The 14,599-nt window shown below is 38.7% G+C and overlaps 1 protein-coding gene across 6 annotated transcripts in view; it reads left to right on the forward strand.

Annotated features, from left to right (window-relative positions):
* The window catches only part of NTNG1 (netrin G1), a 334,602-nt gene that overhangs the window by 172,031 nt on the left and 147,972 nt on the right, over window positions 1-14,599 (forward strand). For all 6 annotated transcript variants that reach the window (XM_027058454.2, XM_027058458.2, XM_027058459.2 and 3 more), the window contains exon 3: window positions 12,474-13,114. In XM_027058454.2, the coding sequence (XP_026914255.1) occupies window positions 12,474-13,114 (641 nt within the window). The remainder of the gene's footprint in view (window positions 1-12,473; window positions 13,115-14,599) is intronic.

The following is a 14,599-nucleotide window of genomic DNA, read 5'->3' on the forward strand; positions in this document are numbered from 1 at the left end:
CCTTGGGTTGTAATTCCCAGCTCTAGCCTCTTGTCTAAAATACGGTTGGATCCAATTCGCCCCTTAATAATATTCATAGCTTCTTGCACTGGCTCCTAAGGGTTCTATTTTGCTCTCTCTAGGCTCCTTGGCTTTCATTTTATAAACTAGTGTTGTACATAGGAGAATAGCTGGATTTGCAATGAAATAAGCAGCAACTAAAAGAAGATAAAGAGGGGAAGGAGGAGAAATCGAGAGAGATGAGGAAGCCTGTACAGACCAAGTTTGGGACCAAGTTAATGGGAACTTAAAGTTAGGTGGGAAATATTTGGAGATCAATAAGTATGCATGTTGGCTATTTAGAGAGAGATGAGAATGGAGGACTTTAAAATATCATGTTGTGGGCACCTGGGTGGCTCAGTTGGTTAAGCGTCCGACTTCGGCTCAGGTCATAATTTTGTGGTTCGTCAGTTCGAGCCTCGCATTGGGCTCTGTGCTGACAGCTCAGAGCCTGGAGCCTGCTTCAGCTTCTGTGTCTCCCTCTCTCTCTGCCCTTCCCTCACACACACTCTTTCTCTGTCTCTAAAAAAAATGAATAAATGATAAAAAAAAATTAATTTTTTAATAAAAAATAAATTAAATATCTTGTACATTATGAATAGAATCTCTGTGGCATTTTCAGTAATTGGTTTTCAGTAATGTTAGATGTCACACTAACATTTTGCAAATGGAACTTTGCTGTGATGGGGCAATAAAAGAGTCCCAGTCTTATACTAGTTTTAGTTGAAAACTTTATCACCACCATTTTTACTGTCTGCAGGCATTAAACTCAGTGTCACCATTGATTCTTTGTTTTCCTTTGCTCTCTGCTTCCACTCAGTCTAATTCCTGCTGACTCTTCCATTACCTTTCTGTTCGGTTTAATCAGCTCCTTGTTCTCACACCTACATTATTAAAGCTACCTCCTAGCTTCCTTCCTTACCTCCAGTCTTACCTCCTTTCATTATATCCCACACTGCAGTTATTGTGACATTCTGCTATTTCTGAGGCTGTCTCAGTCCATACCCTAGACTTCATTGGAAATAGAGTCATCAGGCCCTAAGTCAGTTCTGGACCCTTTCCAGTTCCATAATGAATCTCTTGATTTGTAGGTGAAATACGAACGAGTGTTTGAGATTTGGGCAGTATCTCTCTAGATAAAGAGAAAAATCAAAGATCATGCTTCTTCTTTACCTGAAGTCCCAAAAGTGATTTACGCAGCAGATAGTTGAATTAGAAGACATTTAATTGCTTCTTCTTCATTTTTGAGAATTTTCTTATTTTGTTAAACAGAAAAGCTAGTTAGAGAAGCAGCTTGTTTTACATTCATTTGTAAGCTCCTCATATATTGACTGTCTACCGTGTGCCAGGAATTGTGCTAGATACAAAGATAAATAAGGTGTGTCCAGAACTATTTGCGTGCCCACTCTGAGAATTGTAACTCTTGCTTTTTGATTCTTCTTCATGACTTGATTGAGTTAACTCCTAATATTGGACTCAAGGTGATATTTTCTCTAGAAAGGAATCTGGAAAACTAATGAAGAAAGCTAACTGTACAGGTCACTTACGCTGAAAACCACCAGTAGCTTTTTATTCTCCAATTAATCACACACAAATACGCCTACCCAGATTTTAGTAGCCTCTAAAATCAACTTCACATTGTATATTTAAAATTCTCTCCTAACACCTTCCAGCCTCTCAAACACTAGGTTCATCTTCATTTTACAGACAGACTTATCCCATTTATCTGGAATAGATTCCATGACATTTCTGAACCTCAGTTCCTTCATCTGTAAAATTAGAATAACACCTGCTGTATAGGTAATGGTGAGAATTAAATGGGAGGACACATATAAAGCCCCTTTTGCAATTCCTAACCATAAAAGGTATTCAATGATCATTGATCCCTTCTTTATTCCAGGAAGAGAATGCCTTCCTCACCTATGCAAATCTGAGACATCTTTGAAAACTAAGATTCTGCCTACTCTAACTCTTTCATCATGACTGCCTGACTTTTATACTTCTTTTTAACAATACATTTTGCATATATTACCTGCGTATTAGAATATTATTAGCTGCTACTTCATTCCTATATAACCTACCAAAAATAGCCCTCTATAATACATTTTCTTTTTTTCAACTGATACACCTTCCTTAATTTTATCTTGCCACTACATTATAGCTGATAAGGAAGAATCAACCTTATTATAAACTAATCTATAAGAGCTAGCATAATGCTTGGCACATGATAGCTGCTTGATATTTTTTGTCATTTAATTTACTCTGGTTCATGATGGTGGCTCTGGTAAGCTGTCATTCAGACTTACAAATAAATGAATTACATTTATTGTTGACAATATACCAAGAGTGTTAATATAACAAATATTGGTATGTTATTTTGCACGCATACACACATACCCCTCAAGTGTGAACTTGGGCAAAAAAAAAATAGAGAAAGTTTATTTCAAGGTTGGAAATGTTGAGAAAAGAACATTCTAGGGGAGAAAAGAGAAGGAAATCAATTGAAAAGAAGAAATAGGAAGGAAGGAAGAAGGGAGAGTTATTTTAGTTCAGCAAGCCCCGAAACACTACCTATGGCCCAGACCATGGTAAGACCAAGTTTTATGAGCCTGGAGCCTATACAGTTCTGGGGGCCCTTTTTTGAAAAGAGAAATTCAAAGCTTCAAACACAAAATTAGGTACTAGACCTAAGAGGCAGCTAGTGTAATTGAGTGGCTCTGAGGTGTAAGCTTCATTAGCTTCCTAATGAGTCAGCCTCTGGAGCCAGGTAGAAGTTTCAGGACCTCTGTAATTAGGAGAGCCATGTAAGCTGCATCACAATAAATGAAGACCACTTCCTTTTTTGCAACAGACTGTGCTGCTTCCTGGTTCTTCACCCATTTCCACTTACCACATCTTACATTTCCCAAGGATTTGCACCAGGCACCATTTCCATGCCTGAGCATTGTTAAATTATAACCTCCCCATTCACTGCTTCTTCCCTCAATTTTTATTTTATTCTCCATAATTGCCCAATCAAACCCTTGATGTTCAGCCACTCCTGTAAACTCAGAAGGATCCTATAGGTTGGATAAGTGAGGCAAGGTGGGATGAAGAAAAGAGGTCTTCAGCCTAAAGCCACTAGAAGAAACACTGCTGTGACTGATGGAGAAAAATGAAGATGAAATGAATACCAGGAAAGGACTGGGACATGACTGTAGTCATGCCATTTGTCTTTGTCCTCTGACCTCACCAGAAGTCCCAGTAACTATATCAATCACAGACACAGGCACTCTGCACTTTGGAGTTGGACTTCTTGATGTTTTCCTGGTTTTATTTTGTTTTACCCAATATATTACATCATTACTAATTTCATCTACAACTTAGGATGTTAGATAGTCCTTTAAGCTTGGTGGTCTGTTTGATCCCTAATCACCAACCTATGGGCAAATCCCTCCCATCTTATTCCATACTGTCAAACCAAGTTAATTTATCCTTTTTTCTCCCTGTCTTCCTGTCTTTCTGCTTTCATTATTTTTCTTATATTCATAAAGTTGTGTTGTTTGCTTCTTATGTGCCAATGCTTCTCACAGAACTCTAGTTGGAAAGACGTAAAAATAAACAATTAGAATTTAATATGATGAATTGCATAATAATGCATATATATAAACACTCATGGGCTGGTGTGATTGACTCATAAGGTGTGAACATGAGTGAGTGAAAAAGAAAAAAAGCACAGAGTCCAGATCTTGAAGGATCTTACAAGCTAGGCTAAGGAATTTGAATTGTAGCCCTCAAGGTAATGGGAAACCCATTAAAGAGCTTTAAGAAGGGGGCATAATAAAAGTACATTTGTAAACTACGCAGAGAATAGATTGTAAGAGGATAGTATAATCTGGAGAGAGTTCATTTAAGAAGGTGTTACAGTAATTCAGGACAAAAATAGTTTTTAAATATTTAAAACATGAAACAACTAAAGAAAACATTGGCAGTGTTAAGAAAGCTGTAGTGGTGGGTTCTAGAGAGCTTGGCTTGTAAACAGATTGAGGAAAGAGAAGGAAAAAAGATGATTTCCATGTTTCCTGCTTAGGACATGGAAGAATTTGATGTCATTCTCAGAGTCAAGAAATGCAGAAGGAGGAGCATTTTTAATGCTAACTACTAATTATTGAGCACTGACTGCATTTCAAGGAGATGCTGAACACTTAACCTGCATTATGTAATTTTTTCTCAAGTTAATATCATGAAGTACATATTATATGGAATTTGAAGAAGAAGAAATCAAGGCTCAAGAAGTCAATTAGCTTGTCTAAAATTACTTAATAACTAAGTGGTAGGCCTGGAATTCAAACCTAAGCAGATCTAACCCAGAGCCATGATTCTTAGAAACATTACACCAGTGTTTATGGAAGTGTAGTCCAGAGGTTATCTGCATTAGATTCATCTAGGGTAGTTGTCAAATTAGGCTCCTGGGTCCACCCAATCTATTGAAGTGGCATTCCTGATGGAAGGGGATTGGACTCACCAAGTATTTCTTATGCACCTTAAAGTTTGTATATTACCACAGTACATACTGTATGTTCAACTTGATGGAAGGATGGCAAATTTTTTGTAGAGATTTTAGTGTATGGAGTACCCACCCAGATTGTCATGGCAGAGTGCAGCAAGTATTTTCAGGCTGGAATTTGATGCTGGAACTGTTTAAATCACCATTCTCAGTGTTGGTAAAGCTAGTATTGCCACAACCTCTCCAAGGTGGTTTGGAAGAAGTATCATATGCAGGAAGGTGGTGGAATGGAATAAACTGTCACTGAGCAGAAACCCCCAGATCCCCTCCTTCTCTAGTTCGGTGGTTTTGACACATACCTCCAAATTTGCCCCAGGCATGAAATATTTTTGTGTGTTTTCCTAAAAATTTGCTTGCAAATACTTTTTGCATTTTACTCCATAAAATGCCTGTTTTCACTTTTCATTTACCTTATTTTGTTTTTTTTTATTTTTAAATTTTTTTTAAATTTACATCCAAGTTAATTAGCATACAGTGCAATAATGATTTCAGGAGCAGAATCCAGTGATTCATATATGACTCCTTCGTATAACACCCAGTACTCTTTCCAACAAGTGTCCTCCCAAATGCCCTTTGCCCGTTTAGCCCATCCCTCCACCCACAACCCTCCAGCAACCCTCAGTTTGTTCTCTGTATTTGAGTCTCTTATGTTTTGCCCCCTCCCTCTTTTTATATTATTTTTGCTTCCCTTCCCCATGTTCATCTCTTTGGTATCTTATATTCTACATATGAGTGAAGTCATAAGATATTTGTTTTTCTCTGACTGATTAATTTCACTTAGCATAATACACTCTAGTTCCATCCATGTTGTTGCAAAGGGCAAGATTTCATTATTTTTGACTGCTGAGTAATACTCTATTGTGTGTGTGTATATATATATACACACACACACCACATCTTCCTTATCCATTCATCTGTCGATGGACATTTGGGCTCTTTCCATACTTTAAAATGCCTGTTTTTAATATAAATATTTGTTTAATTATGTGGCAAGTAGTGAAATAGACCCTCCAGAAAATTGCACAATGTTGTTGGTGGGTCTTTTTACCCTCAAGAGCACCTAGTGCCCTCTCTAGGAGCATGAATAACCAATTGGAAAAACATGATTGTTGCGTGTATAGATCTAGTCTCCATTACCAAGTTGCAAACATTTTGTTGTATAATTTCTGTGTTCTTCACAGTGTTTTTAACAGAGTAGGTTCCCAGTAAACAGCTAATGAATTTGGAAGAGAGGAGTTTGAAAGAAATATAGAGTATGAGAAATCAGAACAGACTCACCAGAAACCAGTCACTTTTGAAAAGTGCCACATTAGAAAGTTCTCTTCATGCCTTTCATGGTTTAGTGATCACTTCAACAGAGAATCCTTTGGTCTTCCTATACTCTCTTACAGGAAAGCTGGAGGCTTGCAGAAAATGGACTTCAAGTGGGTCTTGGACTTGTTTTTTTCATATGAGAGAGGAAGGAACCACTTTTTGAGAATCAAGTCAGAACTTTCAGGATTCAAAATGTTCAAATCAACTCTCACAGTGCATGATGGTATCAGACTCAGAACATTCCCACCTTCATGATATTTTAACTCCCTTCAAGTTACTTTAACTTAAAATGCTGAAAGTCCACTTCAACTTGGTGTTATCAACACTTAGGTTCTGTTTCAAGATGACCTATAAGGCAAAACACCGTGCCAACGATTTTTAAGTAATATTTTTTAAGACAATAAATTTTAAAAAGCAATTTCCCTACCAGTTATAAAAGTGTCACATTACTACAGTGGTTTTCTATAGACGTTCACTTTCAAACTAACTCGATTCGATGAATATTTATTTCTTCTCCAGTTCATGCAAAATAATGATTTGGGTTGCTATATAAGAATCCACTTTTGTGGCTACTGTGGCTTGAGAATGTATTTGGCTCCTTCTTAAAAACTTGGTCATCTTGATCTGTGCAGCCTTCACCAGTTTGAAAATCCTGGCCATAATCCTCTGTGGGGATTTACACAGGTGTCTATTATGGCCCATATTCTGTGATATGGCCTCTAGAATTCTCGTTGCAGAAAGGTTAAGCCCTCCTGTCTTTATTCCTGAGTAAAAAAGTCCGCATGGTGTTAGTATCGTCAGGGAGCAGATTGAAACAAGCAATGGCTTCAATCAGGCCTTAAGCCTGTGTCTATGCCAGAAAGGAATCTTTGTGATGAACAGAGGGTTCCATTAGAAAACAGGGCAGTTGGTTTTTAACTGCAGAGTTACAAAAACAAAACTCTTTCTCCTCTATTATTCTTAGAGTGGCCATATTTTCCAAAGCAAAAATTGGCACTTATGCTCTGACAAATATATAGGTAATTTTGTCCTGACATTTTCAGACTAAAGGTTGGACAGTCCCAAAATATTCAGACTATATTGTTGCCCTGTGTGTACTCCTCATTGGGATCCAACATGCCAATTAACAGGGCAGGTTGTAAGTGAGAGTGCACTGTCATTTGTAGGGGTTGCTGCCCTTTATGTACAGAGGGATAATGGAAACATGCTGCCTTGTGGACCTACCTGAGGACATGAAGAGTTTATCCCCTTAGCTGTGGTCAGCAAGGCCTATCAGTACTGATGATGCTGACACTTACCTTTCAGATTTCTGGAGAAGGTATCCACCATCTTGAATTATACACACCTCTGGTTCTGATTTCTTCCTGTTCTTTCTATCACGAGTAACAAAGCTATAAGACCTGGAGGGGGCACCTCAGCCTGAACAATGATCAGCTCTTAGACTCAGAGTAGTCATAAAAGTCAGAGAGGGGCTCCTCAGAAAAGGAGTCATAAAAGAGGGGCCTTTCTGTGTTATAGCCAACCGAGAATCGAGGACTCAGGGAAAGGAGTGACGAAGAAGTCCCAAGAAGGGACTGGGGAGTAGGGGCTCCTAACCACCACAAATTACACCAATGAAAGGGAAGAAAAGGAAGCCATCTCCTCAAGATGATAGCCCAGCCTAGCAGTTAAAACATGGTGCTCATGGTTCATCTCTCTGAGAGACAAGCAGTAGACTATGCTACCTATTTCTTCACCCTTTTAAAGCCTTGCATTAGCAATGACATAGTGATATCTATTTCAAAATCACAATGGAAACAGGTTGGGAGTGCTATCCCAGAATACTGTGTCTGCTCCCTTACCTATGTGTCTTTTTTTTTTTTTTTTTTTAATGGCACCTAGTCTTAAAACAAGCAAGGACGAGCCAGATGCAAATGGGTGTGAGGCAGCTCTGTCTCACTGTTTTTCATAATCGGTATAAGTGTGAACCCAAATCCTTCTCACGACCACTTGTAAGTACATGCCTACTTGGCATGTAATGTACAGTTCAGTGGCAAACCTCTCATGAGAATTCCCTACCTTTCCAACTGTCTTTCCCAATGGGTAAAACTTGGAAGGAGAAGTTCAAACTGGTTGGAACCACAAGGATTACTGCTTATGCAGGTTTTCTTTTTTAACTCGGAAGGGTCTAGCAGATCTGAGTTGAAAGGGCTATTCTTGTCAAAGTATCTCTTGACAGAAGGAAGGTAATTCCATCAATAGAAACATGTCTCAAATTTTATTTATCCTTTTAAGTTCTGAAAGCGCATTAAGGAAGAATAACATTCCACTTTGGCTACAAAGTGCTAATTAATAACTAACTTCAATTCTCCCAGAGGTAACATATTAACATTTTTTAAATGAAATTAAGCATCACAATCTTCATCTTCTAATTGTTACAAAAACATTTAGCAGCAATATCTGTTTAATTATTTAGGCATCTCTTAATGGTGTAAATATTATCAGCACAGTCATAAATATTTTCTGCTTTGTCCATAGACAATCAGTTAAGGATCTGTTACTTGTAGGACTTAAATTAAGATCTATTTAAAGCTGCCTGCTGGCCACAAAATAATTACTTACACTTGCTAATGCCTGAATCTGTTAGATTTAGCAACAAGAAGTGTTCTTTGCTTTCACAAGTAGGGGAAAGTTATTTTTCTTATATAAATTTCATTGTTAATGGTGTTAGGGAGGATTAGGGTGGGGTTGAAGTCGTTGAAAATTTAATTAATCTAATCCTTTTAACAGCAATTGTTTTCATATTGATAATTCTCTGTAACAACAGTATTACCAATCACACCCTTGTGAAATATTTACACGAAATATTTTAGCATATAATCTCTCCTCTAGCTTTCTCTTTCTAGAATAGTAAGGTTTTCAGCTTCTTTGCCTCTCTCTCTCTCTCTCTCTTTTTTTTCTCTCTCACCACAAATGCAGGCTTTTTCTGAGGCGAGCAAAATGAAATCTTTGTTTTTCCCTAGTAATTTTCTTTCAGTATCATTGTCTCTCAGTAAGTTATGTTAATGGTCATCAAATCATGAATCTCCTAAAAGAGCATGAGGTCTATGAAATAAGAATGGTTCAATTAATTTTTTTGGGGGGGGGGTGAGCCATTTGGTGTAGAATCTCCTTAGAAATGATTTGTTTACTCATCCATTTCAATAAATTGCTATGCCGCTGAAATTATCTCTAAGGGTAGAGTCAGATGAAGGACAAAACTGTCATTCTGGTCAAACTCTGATCATCTCCAGTGTAAATTGGGAATTGCTCTTAATCTGTTCAAATGTCACATTATCCAGGAGAGACTTTCTCTGACCTCCCAGTATAAAATTACAATCAGTATTCCTCCTCCAACACCATTTTCCCCTTTAACTGGTTTATTAGTAGTTATCACCATGTAACATTATAGAACATTATATATTTGTTTAGTACATCTCCCCCAACTAAAATGGAAGCCATGCTAAAAGCTGGGACTTGGATTTGTTTGCTACCGCCTCTTGAAAGCCAAGACAAGTGCCTTAAATATAGTAGTATAGTAGGCAATCAATAAATAATTATTGCATGCATGAAACTTTTTTCTCATTTTTCAGGTGCCTACAGCACCAGATCAGTGCAATGCAATAAAATTGTCTCCTTGTCCTGGCATGCATTTTGATGGCTGACAATTTGATGTAAATATAAGCATTTATCCTGAGCCGGCTGTCCTGCTGAGCCCCTGTGGAAGGGTATCCTTATGGAACAAAAGCAGAGACTAAGTGCTTTGTACGGCCATGTCTTCACTAAAGGACTAAAACTTTGAGTTTTGCAGTGCTCTCTGGCATCCACACGTTTACAATTTTAAGAGTAATACAAAGCAGGGAATCTCAAAGGATGTTCTCCAGAACACTACTTCTGTGGCATATAAATAGAGGTTACTAAAGCAAAAAGGGGCTCCATGGTCAAATTAAGTTTCTGAAACTAGGTCTTACATGAAGCTGAGGAAGATTCTTAACATCTGAGATGTATGATAATGCTCATTAGGGCTTTTTCCCAAGATCTTAAGCTGTTTCCCAAACCTATTTTGATTTTAGACCCTTGCTTTCTAACCAGCCAACTGTGTTTCTAAGACTGGGTTGTATCATAGGTAACTCCATTGACTTGGGAATTAAGCAGGTCAGGGCAGGGGCAGAAGGAACTCGTCTTGGCTCTGTCCCTTACTCACTTTGATATGTGACATTGGGCAAGTTGCATAACACTTCTCTATGCCTCGGTTTTCTCTTCCATATAGCAGGGGTGGAAAGGACTACCCAGGATAATGGATGTAAAGTGACCCATAAGTGCTAAATAAATGGTGGTTATTGTCAACGCCTTTTATTGAATGTAAGAATGAATGCTTTTTAGATAGATACCTTCAAGTATATTTCCTAAGATGAGTTTGCTAGTATCGACCCATACCCAGAATCAGTCTACTGTACCTCCTTCTTTGTCTTGGCACCCTATGCCCATCTGAGAAGATCTGCACATCAATGCTGAAGTCGAAGAAATGCTATCTTTCAACATGACTTAATACAAATGCCTGATAACTCACTTTGGTGTATCCTGCAGAGTTGATTTCCTGTGTTTTGATACCCTTGACCTCAGATGAAGATGCTTTTGTCAGGAGGAAGGTGGTAGCATCCAAGTTAATGATTGTGCAGATGGCTACATGCTGGTAGATTTTGAAGTGACCATATTTTTTCAGTAAATTTCAAATGAAGGTGTGATTTGTGTAAACCTGACCCCTTCCAGTAAAATGTGCATTTACATATATTTAGAACTTATAAATCTTGACAGATTCCACAATATTTATAGCCCTCCATAAAAAGCCTTTGCCAGTTTGCAGAGCTTTGCATTTGGCTCTCTGGTATGCTTAAGAGAGTTTAAATAATAATAAATTTGGTGATTTATTCCACCTGGAACAGAAACGTATTTTCCCCCCTTGGCTCCTCTTGAAGGGGTTACTATAAATAGTGCCACAGACGCTGGGATCAGGAATAGGGAATTGAAATTCGAGAGAGAAGTACAGAAACATTTCCATTATCACTGATGCCTCGGATGTATTTTTAAAACAGTTCTGTTCCTCAGATAATGTACCTTCTCTCCTTTCTCTTGCCCATCTCAATTATACTTGAGTCCCCCAAACCTGTTGCCAGCTTTAGGATTCAGTTGCACTAATGGGAAAGAGAGAGTGAGAGTATTAGCTGACTGGGTAGGAGAAATCGCCTCTGGGGAGGCCAAAGCAATTCTCCAGTGTCCATCTCACATTTCATGGGAGTCAGCTGGTAACTGAGCACCAAGGTCCATCATGTCAATTCATTATTTGAGACCTGGCTCATGCATCCTGCAGATACGATGAAAAGTTCTCAGTTCATGAAAAAGAAAAAAAAATCTAATTGTAATTACAAGAGAAAGCCTAAGGACAATGTCAAAGGGTCGATTCTTTCACCCATCCATGCTTATAATTACCGAATAGAGGATTAGAGAGAAATGCCTGGATAGTTGGCTCCAAATGATACCATTTATTTTCTTAAATGCAAAATAAACAAAAATCGGGGAGCCAGCTGTTTGCCAAAGAATCATCTGATGAAAGCTTGAAAGCAGCTATTAAGTGTAGCATAAGTGGTGTTGTAATTTGTTGTGATACAAGATTTATTTCCAGCTTCTTGTCTGAGTGGACTGTGAAGGAACTAGCTTCTGTGAGAGGGAAATTATAGTAATGGCCAACATCCATGGACAGATAGCTGACTATGGGCCGGCACAGAGTAACACGTCAAGTAGCCATGGCTTATACTTCTAATTAAGTACTGGGGTGTCCTGTCCTGATAACTTGGAGCACACCCTTGCCCCAAGTCTTTTCTGTGCAATCCCCTTGCCTCTAGCTAATAGGATGGCAGATGTTTGGACCAAGCCCCAGAGCCTGTAGTATACCACATTTTAATGATTTGTGGTGAACAAAGAAAATGCTTTAAGAGAAGACTTTATGAAGCAAAGACCTAGTTAAGTATGATGGATTTGAGGCGAAGCAAAAAGAAACTGGATGTTGTAGGGGGGTATTGTTTCCCAAACAGGACACGGGTATCTACGGTTCATTGCTAATTCTGAAGGTTTGCTTGAAAAATGACTTTTTAAAGAACTATGCTCTTGAGGAACGTCCTTGAGGCATGGAGGAATTTCCTTGCTTTTCTATAGCATCTTTCTAAGAGGACACAGAGGTATTGAGCTGTTAGACAGTTGCTCAGTGTCTTTGTGCTTCTGGGACTGCATTATGGGTCTAACACATATGGGATAAATAAACTGTTTTCATTTCTTAAAGCCCATGGAAGGAAACAAGACAAGAAAATTACCATATTGCCTCATTTTTTCTTTAAAGCTATTAAAAAGGAGAATCCAGTTAGGGCAAATAAAAATGATTACTGTAGACAGGATTCCCCCCCCCCCTTCTTTCTTTCCTAGCTTTTTACTCAGCAACAGCAATATGGCAAGACTTGTGTCAAACCAGTGTTTTGATGCACCCTCTTTTGTTCTTCTTCCATAGGGCAACCCCTACATGTGCAATAATGAGTGTGATGCAAGTACCCCCGAGTTGGCGCATCCCCCTGAGCTGATGTTTGATTTTGAAGGAAGACATCCATCCACATTTTGGCAGTCTGCTACTTGGAAGGAATATCCCAAGCCTCTCCAGGTTAACATCACTCTGTCTTGGAGCAAAACCATTGAGCTCACAGACAACATAGTTATTACCTTCGAATCGGGGCGTCCAGACCAAATGATCCTGGAGAAATCTCTCGATTATGGACGAACATGGCAGCCCTATCAGTATTATGCCACAGACTGCTTAGATGCTTTTCACATGGACCCTAAATCCGTGAAGGATTTATCACAGCATACGGTCTTAGAAATCATTTGCACTGAAGAGTACTCTACGGGGTATATGACAAATAGCAAAATAATCCACTTTGAAATCAAAGACAGGTTTGCGTTTTTTGCTGGACCATGGCTACGCAATATGGCTTCTCTCTACGGACAGCTGGATACAACCAAGAAACTCAGAGATTTCTTTACAGTCACAGACCTGAGGATACGGCTTTTGCGACCAGCGGTTGGGGAAATATTTGTAGATGAGCTACACTTGGCACGCTACTTTTATGCGATCTCAGACATAAAGGTTCACGGAAGGTAAGAAAACATCTGTGTGACTTGAGTGAGAACGGTTGTTCAAAGAAAATGCCAGTGTGTTGGCCCCACAGCTGGAGAGTGACATTTGTCACTTTCTACTACACCATTTTCTCAGGAACGCCAGTCTGGAGGTAGGTTTGGGGAAATTTGAGACCCTTCTTACTCAGCAGTCATTTGCAATCCCAGACTCCCTGTCACTGAGCCTGAACCTGGCAGGATTTCTTAGAATTTAAACAAAAGAAAAAAGAATAGCATCTTATTTGAGACCAAGGAATTCCCTAGACCAGGGGGTGGTTTAAGTCTTTAAGACAATGAAACCAGGGGAAACAAAGCCAGCTGCTCTATAAAAGATACTGAAAGATAAGAAATTTGTTTTTCCATTGTTTTCAAGTGTAAGAGAGGGTTTCAGCATGGTACAACTCTGCTTTTGTTTTCTTATATGGCCCCCCAAAAAGTTTCAGAAATGTGAGTTATATTCCTTTAATATATTAAATCAGAGCCAAATGCAAATAGGAATGTCACACATTTATTAAAAAGGAGTAGCTCTACTTTTCAGGCTTTTGGTCGTTACTGTCTTAAAAAGATAGGCTGCCATTTAAATATGGACCTGAGTCAGGCTTGCTTCATTTTATGGGTCAATTACAGATGGACCAGAGTTTAAACACCTGAATGGTCATAGTTGAGCATATAGTTGGTTCTGAGAATACATCAGAGACACACATGAGCAAGTTTCTGAGAATTTTGAGGATGTGTTAATGAAAACCTCAAGTAATAAGAACCAGGGCTACTAACGTAGAGCTGTTCAACCAGATTTCTAAGTGTGGTGTGTTATCCAAATAACCAACTGATGGGAGCTGAAGCATGAGGTAATTAGCTGGGAAAACTAAAGATGAGTGAAATACACAGCAAAATGGAAAAAAACAGCAAAGCAAAGCAATAGTCATTCTAACAATGCCAAGATAGCTTTAAGTCAGAATATATGAACTTAAGAATATAAATGGTACATAAATCATGTAGATTTAATTAACAATTATAAAATTCAAACAAATAAGGCAGGCTCCATTAGGTTTACTGGCTTTCAGCATCCCTTAAGGCAACCCTGTCCTCACAAACTGGAGAAGAATTGAGACTCCATGGTCTTTCCAAGAGTTGACTCGACCTATCTTTTGATAGTGTTGTTGTACTTGTGCATGAGAATAAAGAAGAGGTCACTGATGTTAAGGTAAAGACCATAGCAGGCACACAGAATGGAGTGGTGGACATGACCTCGGTATGGTAGTAGAGGTTTCACAATCTTAACTGTGGGAAGTAGCAGGAACTGGTGGCCACCTACTCTCAATTTTATTCCAGCTTCATGTTCCTCCTGGAAGAGTCTAGAATCTTTAGCAATGACGCCTCTTTAAAAACTTTAACTTTAAGAGGCTCTTAAATATGGAGAACAAACAGAGGGTTACTAGAGGGGTTGTGGGAGGGGGGATGGGCTAA

The sequence above is a fragment of the Acinonyx jubatus genome, chromosome C1 (assembly GCF_027475565.1).
Source record: "Acinonyx jubatus isolate Ajub_Pintada_27869175 chromosome C1, VMU_Ajub_asm_v1.0, whole genome shotgun sequence".
Lineage (NCBI taxonomy): Eukaryota > Metazoa > Chordata > Mammalia > Carnivora > Felidae > Acinonyx > Acinonyx jubatus.